Here is a 17,418-nt window from a genome sequence, read left to right as displayed (position 1 = left end):
CTGCTCTGCACTCTATGTTAATTTTTTAGATATTTTTTTTAGATAATTTTTTAGATTTTTTAGATAAAAAAAGTTGATTTGATTGCCATGTAGTACTTTGTCCAGATGCTAATGCAGTAGCACGGTGGTTGTGAGAACCCTGTCTCACCTGCTGTGCTCTCTTTGGTTTCTTATGGTCAGTTTCAATCGCTATTGGCAGAGTGGAGATGGCAAAACTACATAAGAAAAGGTGTCTTGAGTCAAGAAGCAAGAGACATTGAATTATTCCTGTGTGCCCCTACTGAAAAATATTTTATATACGCCATCACTGCACTAGTTTCAGAGAACCTGTATGGACAGGCAAGGCATAGAAACCAGCTGGTGTTCATTTTCTTGTTCACTGGACTGCTTAGTCTGCATGGATTTCCTGCCCCAACTGTTTACTTCTGGTTTATAGTGTGCTTTTTTTCTTTTTCCTTTTCTTTTTCTTTTTCTCTTTCTTTTCCTTTTCCTTTTCCATTTCCATTTCCTTTTTCTCTCTCTCTTTTTTTTTTTTTTTTAATATATATATGCATTTGAGCCTGATATGCTGGTGCCTTTTGTGCTCTTGTTCCCCACCCACTAGAGGCTGATAACACTGGTGATAAGCAGATCCATTTTGGGAAGGTGGCTTCACGAGTTCTGCACAGGGACTAGTCCAGTTGCTTCATAACAAATTTTGCAAACACTGTTATTGATGCAAGTTCTAGCTGCTCAGCTGTTTTTCTGTGGCCCACCACAACCAAAAAATTGTAATTTTTGAGTCAATAAAAGGACTGCAAATCTGAAGCTCCTTACTTACTGTCTTTTCATGCCAAAGTTTCCACAGCAATGCAAATAGGTGCTCCTCTCACTGGAGTGCCATCCGTCCGTGTGTGTATCTGTGCCTTACATAAGACTGGGAAGGCGGTGCCAACTTCTTTTCCTGGAAATAGATTTAGAAGGGAGAAGGAATATTGGATGCTGGGTCTGCAGAACTGCTACTGCATGCTAACATGTTTCAGGGCCAGAGAGGTGGATACAGGGAGAGCAAGACTGTCACCAGGGCCTGTGCTGGCCGAGACCTCCCTGACAAAGGTGGTTGCTTGATCCTGGGTTTGCTTTTCATTGGCAAACTTTTTAGGAGTTAGAACTTGCAGGAAATAAAATGCTGTCCTTGGAGGCAGGGGAACGTGATATTAGTCATTGATATTAGTCATTTACAGTTTCTGCCTTGTGGGCTATTCAGGCTACAGACTTTCTGTAGCCTGAAAAAGGAAATCTTTCATTAGCTAATTATTTTCCTTAGTAGTGCTGTAAGGGCGTCAGCAAATAACAGAGTTCTTGGCAAAGCTACCATGCTGTTTAGTGCCTGCCTGTGTGATCAGGGGAGAATGATGGGGAAATTTTAATGAGAGAAATTCTATCAGAGTTGAAAAATGCTAATAGCTTCAAAGTGCTGTTCAGAGTTGACTCCTTAGCAATCAATGTTAATAATTTTCTGTGTGCAAATGAGGAAGCTCGATGTCACATGTTGTCTGATACCTGGATTTTGACCGTTTTCTAGCTGTCTTTGACATTGTGCCAAATGTATTATGAAGGCGTGATGCAGCAGAGTTAATGCAACACAATCACCTCTAATGGAGCAATGGCATAGCGTATGGAACTGAAGGGGGAAAATGCCATATCCCAGTGAGACTGCAACTGAGAATTGGGTGGGTAGGGCAGATGTGCTTGGTGAGTCAGAAGGAGCAAGGGCATAGTATTGCTCCAGAAGAGTGCCATGAAATTGGCAGTGCCCAGTTGTCAGTGCCTTGCTTGCAAGACTCTTCCTCTCCCAGCCTGATAAAGCTTATTTTTTTTTTTTTTTTTTTACAAAAGTACAAAAAGGAGGATGGGGCTTTGCGCCTGTCACATAAGCAGCAGTGAAAAGTCATAGTCCCTCTGAGACAACTTTGAAAGCATCAGCTTAAAATAGTTAAGAAAACTGCTAAGAGCAGAATGAACCAGGTTGCTTCCATTATTTCTTAGATTCAGTGATTTGTTAATGATTGTGGTTGATATTACTGGCCCTGCTGATCTGTGGTTTAGCTAACTAATGTTGTCCCAGCTTCTAAAATTTTTTGAGTTCCTCTGTAGTTTCTCATTAATCTCATATTATCATCATGTAAGTTCAAATCAACCCTTCAGTATCATAAGGCTTTTGTATCTGTCCAATAGTCTTTTTATTCAGTTCTACCTTTACAAGCTGATCTTCATCAAAGCTTTGTTCATATGTTTAGTAAGATCATGAAATTGGTTTGTTTTACCTTGAAACTGCATTAGGTAATATAGGAACTGAGTTCACAGTTTCTTCTCTAAGTGACACGTATTGTAAAATAGTTGCTCATCTTTACATACTTTTTTCCCAGAACTGATGTGTTTCTCATCTCTGTAGAATACCAGAGCATGGTGTTAAGTTTGTTCTATGCAGATGGAAAACCAAAAAACAACAAAACAAACAAACAACAACAACTGGCTGGTTGTGTTTCTGTGTGTTTACACAAAGATAGACATTTTAGTTAGATGCTCTTTCTCTCTTCCCAGTACCTTTGTGGCAGATGCATAGGTTTTCATAAACTTTTCTTGCTAATATCCATTTAACTTTACAAAGTCAATTTTTCTCTGTAACTTTACTTTAACCCTGTTGTTAATTGTACTGCAAGTCATCCTAAGGGCATCTCTTCTCTACTCCAGTTTCCGTAATTTGGCTTTACAGCACAGGTCTGTCAGAAGATAATGGTGTTGCCTGAAACTGTGTTTTATGTAAGGAAAATATATATTTGTCACATAAGTCATTGTGAAGTCAAAACCAATACAGATTTTCTGTATGCAAAATGGCATTGATATTGGTAAACTTGATGTTGAACTAAAATTATCTGCACTTACATGTTTCCCAATATGTTTATTTCATTTTTTATTTTTTAAATAAAATAAAACTGAAATTGCACTTGAAGTTGAGTTACAGCTTTCTAAGAGGCCAGGAATTTTTGGCTAACACCCATCAGAAATACTTACTATGTGTACCTTGAATTACTTGCAATTACTGGGTTAATTCTTTAAAATAAACAACTTCTGTGCTCTGGATGACCTTTTGACAACTGGAAATCTTGTGGTATGTGCTTACCTACAGTTGCCCCTGCATGGCATTCATTTTCATTGTGGATATTGTGGAGTTGTTGTGTCCTTGAGGAATGTTGAAAAGTTGCTGATGCTTACAGAAGAACGTAATTCCAGTTTCTGACAAGCTCCTTCTCTAATATTGTTCTGCAGTCTTTTGGGGAAGAGAGGAAATCTTTGAGTTTCCCAGTCAAAAAACCATCCTTTGGAAGCATGTCAATGCATCCATTCTTCTCTTTTTCAGGATCTTTCCCAGAGAGTATCTTCTCCAGCAAATCCATCTTTATTCTCTGGCGGACCTCCAGCAGGTAAGTTTCTTCTACTAATTCTACCTTTCTCTGACTAAAGATGTTCAATGCTAACTGTACATTCCTCCTCCTAGCTAACCAAAACATAAGTAGCCTTGCTTACAAGCCATCTCAGTTTTATGGTTCGGTATAAAAATGGGTTAACAGGGTCATCACTTAGTGTTGAAAGAGTAAAAACCTAGAGCTGCAATGTTGAAATGAGGCTGGAAAGAGCCTGTGAAAGAAAACTGTAGGCTGCAAAGAGAACTTTGCTGGGAGAAATGTTTATCTGAGCAGTGAAGGCTTGTCTAAGGCTCAACCTTAGACAAGTAGTGACAAGTAGTATTTACTTTTTTGCTTGAAAGAATAGTTCTTCAGGAATTTGGGTTTGTACAGTCCCTGGTGCAACATGCTTATTTACTAAGTCTGTTAGGCATCAGCACAATACAAAAATAATAAAAAATAAAAAATAAAAAGCTCAACAAGCATGCTACACAAAGTTACGCCATGCAATGTTGGTGTGACAGACATGGCCATGGAAGAGACAATGTCCCAGCAAAATCGTCTCTTTGTGTTGGTGTTGATTGAGCTAAGTGAACACCATGCAGTGTATCTGCCTAAACAGCAGAGTTTTATCGCACACAAGATTAAACAAGAATAATTTAGCAAAAAGAGCTGAAAAGAAAGGAAAGAGAATTCAGGGTGAACATGCTGCAGTACTTAGATGCACAATGAAGGAAGCAAGGAGGTAAGATGTGCTAGCTGACCTAGGCACCATCTGCATTCACGCTCTCCTGCCATTGTCTATGATAAGTAAAACACTTAAGTTTCTTCCACTGGTGTTTTCCTTGTCCAACCATGCCTTTTCTGCAGGGTAGCAGGCAGCATAGTCAGTTCAGGATGTTCACTTGACACCTTAAGCTGAGGTAGTTCAGATTTCTCTCAGAGCTGGAAGCCACAGGAAGAAAATGGCTTTTGTTGGCTAGTGAAGTGACAGAATGGAAATGATTCCATATATAAAATAAAAAGGCCAGATATCTGAGGTCTAAAACAGTTTCCACATCTTTTCAGCATGTTCTTCTATCTCATCTCTAATAATCAAGCCATGAAATAGCAAGCTACTTAACTCCAGAGCTGCAGTCTCCCTGGTGGGCCTGTCTATTAGCCCTCAGTGCTTTGTAAGCTGCATAATCAGTTCCTAACATTGGTAGTAGATGTTTTAGAAGCAATCAGCAGCTTATCAAGCACCCTGTGGGAGGAAAGAAGGGAGGGTAGAAGTCACAATTCATCCATTGATTTAGCAGTTCCATTTAGCATGTTTCTTTGTGTTTGTGTGTTTGCAAGACACCTTCTCTTCCCCTGAGGGCCCCAGCCCCAAATTTATCATATTTAGAGGCAGTGTAATTCGATTACCATTTCTGCTGGGGTCGGTTAAATTGGATTTACCTTTTAATCTAGCCATATCCTTGTTGTCAGCCTAGAGAGGGTTTTCCACATTTCAGAGGCTCCAAGTTTGAAAATGGATTGCCTGTTTTTGTCAAAGTGTAACCAGATTGGAAGGGGGCGCAGGGCCCTGGTAAGAAAACGTATCTGACAGCCAGAGAAACACTAGCACCCTTAAAAGGCACTGCCATCTCCCCCGTTTGCCCAGTACCACTGCTTTCTCCTGATTGCTCATCATTTTCCACTGACCTGCAGTTTGGGTGTTTTTTAATCCTAAAAGTTTCCCCTCCTTTTGATTCCTCTACTGCCTATTTCTTCATATCCATGGGCTGCTTTTGCACTGTATCCTGCTGTCATGTATATTATGTGTGTTTGGGGAATTAACTAAAAGGTTTATTAAAGATTAATGGAAAGATAAGACATGGTGAGTGAATTAGAAAAGCAGAGAGGGGTAATCTGCAGATATAAGCAACCTTTACCTTGGTTAGTCACAGCTCAATTCTGATTTGTTTCCAAGCCAAGTTCTCTTTAAAGATCTTAGAAAACAAGGAATCATTTTCTACCAAGCAGCTGGTTTTTAGAAATGTTCTATAAATGTCTCTTCTAAGAAAAAAAAAAAAAAAAAAAAAAAAGTTGAATTGCCTGCTTGCCACAAGATGAAGCAGTGTACAATACTATTTTTAAAATAAATACAATTTAAACCTCTTTCCAAGCTCAACAGATCTCCATGCCATGTTGTGTGGCTGAATACTTATTTGAGGTATCTGATGATCTAGGGATGGTTTTCACTTGGATCAATTTGGAGAGGGCTCTATTGGAGAAGACCTTCACATTCAAAGCAAAGGGTGGAAAATTAGACACAATGTCATTAGTTGTGGAAACTTGCTAAACTCTCAGTGAGAAGGTACTTTTCCTAATAGTGCTCACGTGAGTAATCCGTCCTGCATCACCATTGAGCTTTCCATTAAAATGTTGTTGCTTTTCTGTTAGCCAGTTTATCCAGGGCTATTGCAATCAACTAAAGCTTTATGAAAGATGACCTCTACTTGTTAGGAAGCAAGTATTCACTCTTGAAATTACTGTTTTAAGCATACATTGTACACTGGAAAAAACAATTCCTCTTATTTATGTGCTGTATAGTACCTGATTATACAGTCAAAGTCAAGGGTAGCATCACCATGAACTTAGTGGAGGTGTGAACTTGTTCTCTGCTGCTCTTACTAATGTCCACTGTTTTTGTGGGTATGTGGACACAGGTCATGCAAGTTGGAGTTCAAAAGTGTCCATTAATTTTCTGTGACTGTGGAGCTGCTTTTGGTGAGACTAACAGCTTTTACACTGGTAAACATTGGTTGTATAGAAGCTGACTCAGACAATAATCTTGCATTTCTTAGGAAAAATAATTCTTGCTACTTAACTAGATTCTAGATTAATGGGAGCTTTACAAGTAACAGACTTGAAGGGGCTATTGTGACAAGCTTGAAATTCAGGTGCTTAATCCACACAGAATAATTAATATCTTGCCTGGATTTTATGTTAAACAGCAATATATACAAGTGTGCAAAGATTAATGCAGTGATGTTCTTTACAGTAGAAACACTTGTAATTATGGAAATAATTTCATCCTGGTTGCACTACCTTGAAAAGATACGGTAAAATAAAAAGGATCAAAGTAACAGCAAAAATGACTGGATGTCAAGGATGGGAATGTTGAGTGAGATAGGAGATTTTAAAAGATGACAGTCTGAAGATTTGTTTACATGCGAACACTCAGGAAAAAATGTTTGTAGAGACAAATAATTGGAATTTTAAATGATGAGTTGAACTATATTGAACTGCTGTAAACACTGTTACTCAAAATAGAAGTGATTTTTCTTTGGTTTACGTCCATTTACTTTGGAAGCAATGTGAGCTAAATTGTATTAAAGCCATTTTCATTCTGAATTTTTATATGTGTACAGGGGTGTAATGAAATGGATTTAATTTATCCATTTTTACATTGTAGATAATAATCCATTAACATTTAATTAAAACATCCATTTAATTCAGATCAACTTTCCTGACTATCTACCTGTAGATGAACCTACAGACAGCGTGCAGAACTGTGGAGAGAAAGGGTAAACAGGATAGCCCCATTCTCACAGTGCTATAGCACAGGTCATATAGAGAATATGAGATATGCATAAAAATCCTTAATGGAAATGCTTCTTTGAGAAACACACAGTGAGCATGAGGAACTTAATGCCACAGTAATATTACTGAGGCCAGAAGTTTATCATATTTGAGAGGATTAAGTATCCATAATGAGAATGTCCACAGTTAGACTACACAAAATAAAGAGATTATAAGGTTTCAGAATAGACACATTACTTACTGAGGGGATTAGGGAGATGTCTTCCCTATTGACAGACAGATCAGTGATTTCATCTTCCTCTAACATATTTAGTACTGATTACAGCATCTGATAGGATTTTTGACTACATGAAAAATTGGTTTAACAGAAGCATTCCCAATTTGAAAATCTTAATTTACACATGTAGTGTTCCATAAAAAAAATGGGGGAAAGAAGAGTGAACTTCAAGTGAAGCATAAGTTGCACCTAAGACCTTAGGCCAGGATTAGGAAGCCTTAGAAAAACAAAGAAGTGGTTAAGGCTGGTTCACTTTTCCAAGCTTTTAACCTGTCCTGTACTTCTTTCATACCTCCTTTTCTAGTGGCAAATATGTCTTACGTTTTTTTTCCTAGGCTGAGATGGAGGCAATTGGAGATGATCTTTCTAGCATTTTTGCAGGTGCAAAAGACTTTTGCAGGTGCAAAAAGTTCAGGTTGATTTAGACAACTTGTTTCATGAGTCCCATCAATATCAAAGACTGCAAAGAGATATGGGAATTTTTTGCTCTTGATTTGCTGGGTAGTGTTTTTTTTTTTTTTTCAGAATTAAAACTTGTTTTCTGATCACTTGGTCCTCGTACCATTACTTTGAAATGTTTGGCTTTGATTTATAACATACTGCATGATGACTTCCAGATCCAGTGGTGTTGTCCTTGCCCAGCAGTATCCATTTCTTTACTCATAAAAACACTTCCCCAAGTAGATATATGAAAACTGCACGATCCTCATTTGATGGGAGGTGCTGCTGGCATTATAATTGGCTTTCTAACTTCCTCCTCTCTTTACTTTCCCATTTGAGCACTGAGGTATAAAAGAATCAGAGACCTTTCTCAATGGACTCTGAATGATACTAACTCTCACTGAGGATGAGGGTTCATCACAGAGTACTGTGCTAGGACATATATTCTAAAAAAAAGAAAAAAATAGTAAATCTCACTGTTTGTTAGCTTGTTAGGAGCCAGGTCTGTGCTGCAAACTTCTGGTAACACAGCAGTGTCTGTCAGTGAAGTGACGGGATGTGGCATCTAACCCACGTGCCTGTGCCGGTGAAAGCCAGTGGTGTGCATGTGGCTATATTGACTGGCAAAGCTGGGTTTTGGCTAAAATACTTTGGACTTGGTCTAATGTTAGAAGTGTTACTGGCATAGGTGCGTGACAAAAAAAAAAAAAAAAAAAAAAAAAAAAACGACCCACACTCCTAATGGATATAGCTGTACCTGTACAAGCAGTAGTGCAAACTCAGTTACATAAATAAGAAAGTCTCTTGTTGGCATCATTTGTTCATTCAGTGAATCAATATAAGCTGTATCAGCTTAAACATTTATTTACTAAAGAGGTTTACCCATGTAGCTGTACTAGCAGATCCTTTTAAGTTTAGACAAGCCCTTATTTTGCTTGAGGGGCAGGAGGTAGCAGATGAGAAGGAGAATTAGAGTTTTGGCAGGCCTGGCTGTGAAATCCTGCTGAGATGGCTGAAAATTTGTCTGTCACAATTTTCTGCAGGAGTTCACTGAGCTCAGCAAGGGCAGCAAAATGCAAGGCACCTCTTTGTCATAGCTGCCACAGTTCACCATCCAGCATGGAAGTGAAAACATTGATTTACATCTCCAGCCTCCAAGGCAAGCTGTTGACATGGTCGTGTGGGACAGGAGCGAGTCCTGAGATGCGTTACTACCAGTATTCAGCTGACCACAGGTTGGGAGGAAGACAGTCCTCAAAGTAGAACTGGTTTAAAGCAGTGATGGGTTTTAATTGATGTGTCAGGTACAGCCCCTGCTCTTAAATATTTGCTGGGGTGGAGACAGAGACAGGTGTTTGTGTGGGGAGGTGAGAAACATGTGCATTGGTAAAGTTCATCTCCGCATTGGTCCTGTTCTCAGCCTAAGGCACAGAAGATCTGGACTCTCTTTGCAGCTCTGCTGCAAGCTTTCTTGAAGACACAGGACAAGTTATTTGTAATGGGACTAAGGTAAAATGGGTCCCGCTTTACTATGTGTATGTTTAAAACAGTCATCCAGGACATGATAAAAATCAAAATAAGGAAAACAGCACTTTGGAGGGATAGTCCATCTCACCTATTGTAAATGTATTTTAGGAGGGAAGCAGCCTGCTCCCCTCTGTTCCAGGTGAGGGGGGCTGGGGGTGACCAGTCAGCTCAGATTTAAGTCTTAGAGTCAGGTGTTGGCGTTACAGCAAATGTGTTGTGCAGTTGAAATGTGCGAAGGTTTTGAGGCACTTAGTTCTGTGCAAATGGATGCATCTTGAACCCCCCTATGGCAGGGGGGTTGGAATTAGATATTTCTGGTCCTTTCCAACCGTTCTTACCATAACAGCATAATGTTAGTAGCCATCTTTATATCCTTTTGTTAAGACCTGTGCATTTATGACTGTGGTAGTTGTATTAACCACAAAATACAAAAATAATTCTAGGATGGGAAAAGATACACAATGTGTATTTTCATAAATATTAAAAGGTCTGATACCGAAAGAGCAATTAAACAGTTTGTATACTTTGCTGTGGCTCCTTTATCACTCATTTCTGTCACTCCCTGGAGTATGCTAGCACTGAGATGTCTTTCAGTAGAACAGGAAACACTTCAGGTTAGCTGATATTCCAGGTGTGTGTATAATTCCCCAAACTGCTGACAGCTCAGCTTACAATAGTGGTCATGGCAAGGATTTTACTGGCGTTTCCTTTTTACCACAGCTCTGCTGGGGAGAGGAGTTGTTGTCATTGAGAATGGCTCATGGTCATGTGGAGAGCACGGCAGAGCTGGCCAGGAGTGTTTTGGCAGGTGGCAGCCAGGAAGATGAGTTCATCTGAGTTTAATTAGATGTGTTAAAGTCTTAGAGGAGAAGTGTGGAGATATAGCAAGTTTGTTAATAAATGCTTTTAACAGCAGGACAGGGTTTGGGTCTGCTCGAAACCAGAGTTTTCAACAGGCCTTATTAAATACATGTGGTGCTTTTCCACATGAATATGAAACCTGGGCCACTTGTGGTGGGTGTAGCTTTCCAGTGTGAAACTGTTTAAAACAGCTCAACAGTGATGCCAGTGGGTCACAAGAGCTTCTGAGATTTCCAGAGATCTCTTAATTTATTTTCAGCCCCCCAAATTATATTGCTACTATACTCAGTAGCAATATAAGCTACTCCTTTTCTACTACTTTATGCTTTCTTTTGTTTTTTGATTGTGCATCATGAAAGGCCCAGAACTGAAAATTAGGATTAGCTGTGTCAAAGGTTGGGCTCTAACCTCATTGCTGCACTTCCCATACAATGTCTGCTCAGGAGAGGCAGCTGGCCGTGTCCCAGGACATAACATCCCAAGAAACAGAATTTCCCAAAGAAACAAAATTCTATCTCAGGATTACCTGCTTGAATTAAATAAAAGGGTTAAATCTAAGTATACTTTGAGTACACAGAATTTTTTCAGAGTAACCCTAGCCATTTACCTGGTATGTTGCTTTCTTGCTCTAAAACCCTCAGCGGACTCCTCCTTAAAATGCACCGATCCAGTCCTGTACAAGGCAGAAGCGTTTCTACCTCTGTGATGTCACTCATGAAATAATGTCTTGCTCAGTAGGCATGTAGATTAAGTTAATGTCTCAGCATGCAATTGCCTGCTTAGTCTTAAAAGAGAGAGAGGAGAGAAAGGAGTACATACACTCTGCCTGAATGCATATTTGCTTGTGTGAGTATACAGAGTCACATACAGTTTTTAAACTGAGGAAAGTGCTTTCTGTTCTCTACCAGCCAAATTCCTGCTACTCTTTCAACCTTGTTTGATTAAAATAGCCTTTAACCTTTGCTTGAATACCTGTTTCTTAAAACAACCTATAATTCATCCCTGCGACAAGATTAGGAGAACTCAGGGTGTGACACAATTGACATGTAGCTGCCTGGAAACCTTGGGGGAAGGAGAAAGGAGGGAAGAGTACTAAAATGCCATGAGTCCAAAGGCAGAATCTGTAGGGCCAAAGTCTCTTTACAGGGCTGGTTGTGGAACTGACACCAGTGATTTTCCAGTGTGTTGCTTACGCTGAGACAATTCTATCTTTCCCACTTGTGTCAGCTTGAACCAGAAGACCCACTGAATTTTCAGGCTTTTCTTCCTTTCCATGAGAGGAGTGGGGGAGGGCTTGGAGAGACCTTGTCATCCTCTCTGCCTCCTCCTATAAATTCACTTGGACTGAAGGATAAACCCTGAATATATACCCAGTTTGTTCGTCCCCTCCTCCCCCCAGCCAATGTAAATCTGTCTTTTCCTCTTCCCCGTGCCTCTAAGAGTTACAGTGGCTAACTGGTGGAATATCACTTTAATGCAAAATTAAAGTGCAGCATTTCAAGTAGTCCCTTTTGGAAGCACCGTGAATAGCAAATGGCTCTGCCCTCAGCGTGGCCTCCCAGTGCAGGGAGGTCAAAAAGAGCCAGTGATTTCTGTTTATTCACATTCTCACTCACTTCTGCTGTGGTTTGATTTGTTTGGGTTTTGTTTTTTGTTTTTTTTCCTCGCAGTGTTTATCCCCAGGTTTCCTTTCGGGATGTTCTCTGCCCTGTGTGGGCGATGAGTTAGCACGGCACAATACGTGGCTGCACAGTGTCGCTTTGTGTCAAGGCCAGCAGTGGCAAAATGGCAGCATGTGTGTCAGAGCCAGCACCTTTCATTGGTGTCAGCAGCTGGTGAACAGAATCCCTGGCCTCACCTGCTCCCATCCACCTTGCTATCACTGGCTGAACAGGCCCTTGGGACAGGGATCTGCAAAGGCTGCAAAGTGAAAAGAAAAGGTAGGGTGGAATCACCCTTACTGTTGCGAGCTGGGGTTGTGCCCCTTAGCAAGGCCATAGCGAAAAAATATGTGCTGTCAGTTAGCCCAGATCAGTCAAGCTGTGTCTGTCCTCCACCAAAGCACCGTGTTTCCCCTCCCCATGCAGCTGGCCAGCCCCTGTTGTATTCAGCACAAACACAAGCAGGGCCTAAGTACAGAGCTGTGCTCTCCTAAGTTATTGTTGTGTTCTGTTTTTATTTCTTTTACAGCAGCATGTAGTGATTCTGGTGTGCATGCACACAAATATTAAGAAATCATTCTTCCCTTAAGTCACATGCAATTTAAATAAACAAGTGAAAAAGGTGACTGAAGTCAGAGTGGAGCAAGGAAAGCTGATCAGACCAGTATATTGCATAAAAGATGGGGCAGAGCTGAGATCTGATAACTGCCTCTCTGGGGCTTTTACCTCATGGTCATCCTTCCTCCTTCCATTTCCCTTTCCTCTGAACTGAAGATTAATTGTGCATTGAAATTGTAACAAGAATTCACAGAGTTAAGAATCTGGTGAACGGAAGGGAAAAAATCCTCAAGGAAATGAACAGTCCAGGAGCATTGTCTGTTCCCTAGATGTAAATGACTAGGAACTTCCCAGCCAGGGAATGTGTTTTCCCTTTCTCTGCTTTGCAGTTTGCATTATCCTTAGCTAAGCATTTTACCCCTTGTCTCCAAGTCAATGTTTTCATACCAGAAATTCTGACCCTGCTGAAATCTGTCACAGGGTGGAGATTCCATTTTACCCTTTGCACTTTAATGTCCAATCTCTATGTGTAAAATACCTGCCTGTTCTGCAACTAGCAGATAGATTGGGCAACCTTTGTAGCCTTCCTGCACCCTCTTCTGCTTGTGCTCTTCCACACGTGCAACAGAGATCACTTGTGAGAGAAGTGACTTCAGCAGAAAATGCTTTCTGAAACATATTGCACAACATAAGGATAGAAGATAGAGCATGAAACAAAGTTGACTGCAGCAAAATTGATCTGAGAGGGGTATTAGGAAAAGCTTTCTAGATGTTGTGAGCACTGGAGAGTTGGGGAATCCCTGTGGTGAGAAGTTTTTAAGCAAGTCTGTCAGTTGGTTGGGCTGTAGGCTGAGGGATAAACTGGAGATTTCTTGAGGTGTTTTATCCAGCCTTATTTTCTTAAATCATTAATAGTTCTTTCAAAACAATACTTCTCATCTGTCCTGGAGGTGAGGAAAGATTGCTGGGTGTTTGGTCTTCCTCCACAAAACTCCCATCAGTGGAACTTGGAGGGTGGTGGGCACAGTGATGAAGCTAAGCCAGCCTGTTCAGAAGGAGATTTTTTTTTTTTCCTTTTCATTCAGTGCAGGAAGTACATTCTCTGTGATACTCCAAAGTCCAGGCATAGCTGAAGCTTACCTCTGAGCTTGTTAGTGATTGGCTTGGCTTGATTCAAACCTGCTGTTTCTAGAGCGTTAGAAAGAAAACTACCAGGAGGAGGCAGAAACCTTGACTTCAGAAGATGGTAGAAAGCTGTGTACTGTCATTGGCTGCTCTTTCAGATAGCTTCCTTCTTCCTGGCATGTTTGTGACACTAATCCCAGTAATTAAAAGGACTTTCTAACCCCTCCATGTATATGATTAGGGGTGGTGAATGAACTTAATGTCTACTACCCCTTCTATTTTCTCAGTGCTTCTTGGCCTTTTCTTGTCTCTCCTGTGTTGTGTAATTTTTGTCTGTATCTCAGGCAAGTGTGTCTGGCCTTGAGAAATAATCATAAATTTTATTCTGTCAGGAAGAGAGGCTGGGACGATCCAGTTGAGATTTGAACCTATAGTTCAAGGTGTTCTAGGGATTTCATATCGCTTAACCCATCCCCTCCAGGCATCACTTGTGTCTGACATGTAAATCAGACTGGAGGAAGAAGTGGAATGGATTGCTGGAGCTCCAGAGGAGGGTTAAGAGGCAAACCTGTGTCTTTAAAGAGAGGGCCTTCCAATAAATCTTATCTGCAGAGAAATACACCAGCCTCTACATAAGTAGTTAATGTTACTGCTTCAGTGTAGGCTTATAAAACAGCTTTATCACCTCTATGACGATAATGATTAACGAGCTGATTTACAAGGGTGGGGTCACAAAGCCATATGGCAAATTTAGCTTGTCACACAGTGGCAGTGAGATGCGAGTTTTACAGTGTTTTCACCACTTTACCTGGAATACTTAACCCTGGTGGAAGGACACTTTAAGCAGCACAGTAGCAGCAGATACTCTTGTATAAGAATAATAACCAGGGTTTCCTCCTGTGCTTCTTGTACATGGGAAAACGACAGGTCCAGTTCTGAGAGTTTAGGAGAGTTGGGGGCATTTCTACTTCCCTTTTCAGTGCTTACTCCCTGACCACTCTCTGAGCCACGGTGAAGTGACAATGTTCCTAGACATGCTGTGACATGTCGTCTGATCCTTGTGTCCAAGCTCACAGAATTTTACAGATGTGTGGTTTCCCTTCTTTCTCAAACACTGTAGAAATCCTTTGCTAAAATATCCTGTATTTGTTAATTAACAAATTATCCATTAACTCGGATATTAACATTTTTTTTAACAATGTACAATTTTAATTTCATTATCATATGTTGGAAATTTCTCAGACTAAAAAATTTAAACAGTTACTTTAATCCAGAAACTCTTGATGTGGTCTAACATACCGTAACACTTGTCAGAATTTGGACTTCTTGGCCTTGGTAGTATTCCACACCAAGCACAACAGTATATCTGAAAGCTCAGCAAGCTATATCCCCCGTATCACCTGTCTTGACAATCTTTATGTAGGTGATTGAAGATTCCTATGAACTCCATCCTATGTAAGCATTTACTGCATTTTTTTAAAGTAGTTGGTAGATAAATGCACAGATGGTAGGAGGTTTGATGACCCTTGCAGAAATGCACAATATACAGGCTCCTGCAGGGATGGAGGTCTTCCTCCTTACCTGTTACTTCCTAGCTAGCATAGCTGAAAGGTGCCCTGCCCTCAAAGCAAACACACACTTCCCTGAGAAATATCTGAAAACTGTACTTTTTTTTTTTTTCTCTCCTGTTTGGAAAGTTTATCACATGTCTGATAGATTTCAGTGATGATTTAAGCGGTGATGATGCAAGAGTTGGGTATTTCTGTGGTCCTGGACTAGTAAGTGGGCAGAAGGCTATGGAGACATTATTTGAAGCGATAGTGGCTTAGAGATGACTAATTTTTCTTTATGTTCTTTTTCTTTCTTCTCTCCCTCCGCCTCTAGTTCCCCTTAAAGCCTTGTAATATTACCTCTTTGGGAATAAAACAGAGTTTGGAGGGGACTTCCATCCTTATCTCATCTAATCCATGTTTGATTGCTTTCCTGTGACACCCAGTCAGAGACTGCTATTACGTCTTTTCTAATTTGAATAACTGTCACTCATGGAGTAGAACAAACTTTTTCAGTGTATTTTTTATCTTGTTCTGTTTTCCAAAGCTCAAAAACTGCAAGTTTAGTTTGCCATCATTCTGAGTTAGAAGGACTCTATACACAGATGAGATCTGCCGCTGTACCATGGCCATCCACTTTTCTAGTTTGCTTTTTGACTATGAAAGCATGCATATATTGCAACATTGTGCTTTCTACATTGCTCTCCTGTGGGATTAGTTTGTGCAATCCTCCTTCATGCTGCTAAGTATGTTCTCATACAAGGTAAGACACAGTGACTTGACTTCTCTCTGCTGTGTGTAATGGGCTGTTCTTTGGGCTCCCCTCTACTGTACTGCAGGGCAGCAGGAGAGTTAAGGACAAAGCTAAGGTGTGGGGAGCAGGCACCTTCAGACATAGATTTCTGCTGGTGTTGTGCTCATCCTGGAGAGCTTGGATGAGAGATGGGTTCAGGACAGAGCTGTAGCTCAGCATGTACTGGGGGCGAGGCGACTGCCTCTGCTCTGGTGCAGGGCAGGCTCACATGCGCAGAAATGTTTTGTGAAGGTGGGGGACAGGGATCCTGGTGAGAGTCACCTGGGCAATACTTGCTACAACTGAAAGTTGTCTCATTTACTCCTGGAAGTTTGTCCCATTTAGGGTGAGATATAAGTGGCAGTTGGTGTAAAAAGCAGTGCTCATTTGCTGGTTTAAATTGTAAGTGCTTTGAGGGCAGGGCCCATCCTTTATGTACACGTGGGTGTGTATTTTCATACAATTCATACCACGTGAGACAGTCAGGAGCTGCAACGTGCAAAGCCACGGTGATAGCTTAGAGGCTTTTTCCAGAGCGACAGCGGTGGACAGTAACTCTGATCTGAATACTGGGGTTCTTCGGAGATACAGCCTGCTTTGGACCTCCAAACACAAGTAGTCTCCACCCATTGTCACCAAGCAGCAGATCAAGAAATATGACAGTTGCAGCAGTGGTAGGCTAACTGTATCAGCATGGCCCCGTGTCCAGAATCCTTCTGGACAGGGTTTCTTGACTGGTTTAGGGAGGGAAAGCTGCATTGCACCCTTCATTGATTGATTGACCAGGATGCCATCATCCTCCTTCACCCTTAATTTTGGACAATGAAACTGTTGGCTTGCACTACAAAGAATTAGGATTAGAAAACAGACCTTGCTCTTCATATGTGCTGCAGCATCTGGAGGTGGAACAGAATCTGAATTCATCAGAATTTTAATTTGGTTTAAGCTTGATGCCTTTTTTTTTTTTCTTTTATAGACAGGAATTTACTTTTAAGCATTTGCAGGTTCATTTTGAGGCTGCATTATGATACAGGGATAAGTCAGTGGTGAAATTTTTAGTTTCCATTTTTAGCGTGCTCTTAATTTAGGAGGTTTTGTGCTAAATTTCCACATTTCTTATGAAATGTGCTGGACTGTTCTGCAGCTCATAGTATGTGGTTTCACAGTTTCTCTAGACTTTATGCCATCTAGATTGTGTAAATTCTGGAGACTTAACAGGATTACCTGCAGTTATGGGGGACTTCATTTATGGAGCCAGCTGATTCTTGTAGCTCAAATATTGAAAGGACTTGGACCCTTGGTTCTCATTAGATTAAAGGAATTTAGATAATTTTGAGGACATAGATTCTTTCTCAATGTATCAGATAAATGGATGATGTGGAAAAGAGATGGAATATTGCAGTGGGATTTCAGAGGTGTGGGTGGCAACGTGTGGTGGAGATAAGTAGGACATAGATCACAAAAGCTTCCCCATTTCTGCTGCTTAAGAAACAACATGTTTTCTAGTTTGGTCAGGTCCTTTTAACACAGATATCTTCCAGGTGCATTGGCACTTCCCAGTGATGTGATACTTTGTTATTTTTAAGCCTTTGATTACCTAGTTGGG

General features: G+C 40.6%; 1 protein-coding gene across 6 annotated transcripts in view; it reads left to right on the top strand.

Annotated features, from left to right (window-relative positions):
* Positions 1-17,418, top strand: part of PLEKHM3 (pleckstrin homology domain containing M3) — a 119,060-nt gene that overhangs the window by 53,838 nt on the left and 47,804 nt on the right. For all 6 annotated transcript variants that reach the window (XR_004752607.1, XR_004752606.1, XR_004752608.1 and 3 more), the window contains one exon: positions 3,401-3,464. Coding sequence is in view for 3 of the 6 variants with exons in the window: in XM_035332362.1 (XP_035188253.1) it covers positions 3,401-3,464 (64 nt within the window). In the remaining 3 variants the exon portion in view is untranslated. The remainder of the gene's footprint in view (positions 1-3,400; positions 3,465-17,418) is intronic.

This window comes from Oxyura jamaicensis, chromosome 7, assembly GCF_011077185.1.
Source record: "Oxyura jamaicensis isolate SHBP4307 breed ruddy duck chromosome 7, BPBGC_Ojam_1.0, whole genome shotgun sequence".
Lineage (NCBI taxonomy): Eukaryota > Metazoa > Chordata > Aves > Anseriformes > Anatidae > Oxyura > Oxyura jamaicensis.
This window is presented reverse-complemented; position numbering and strand designations above follow the sequence as displayed.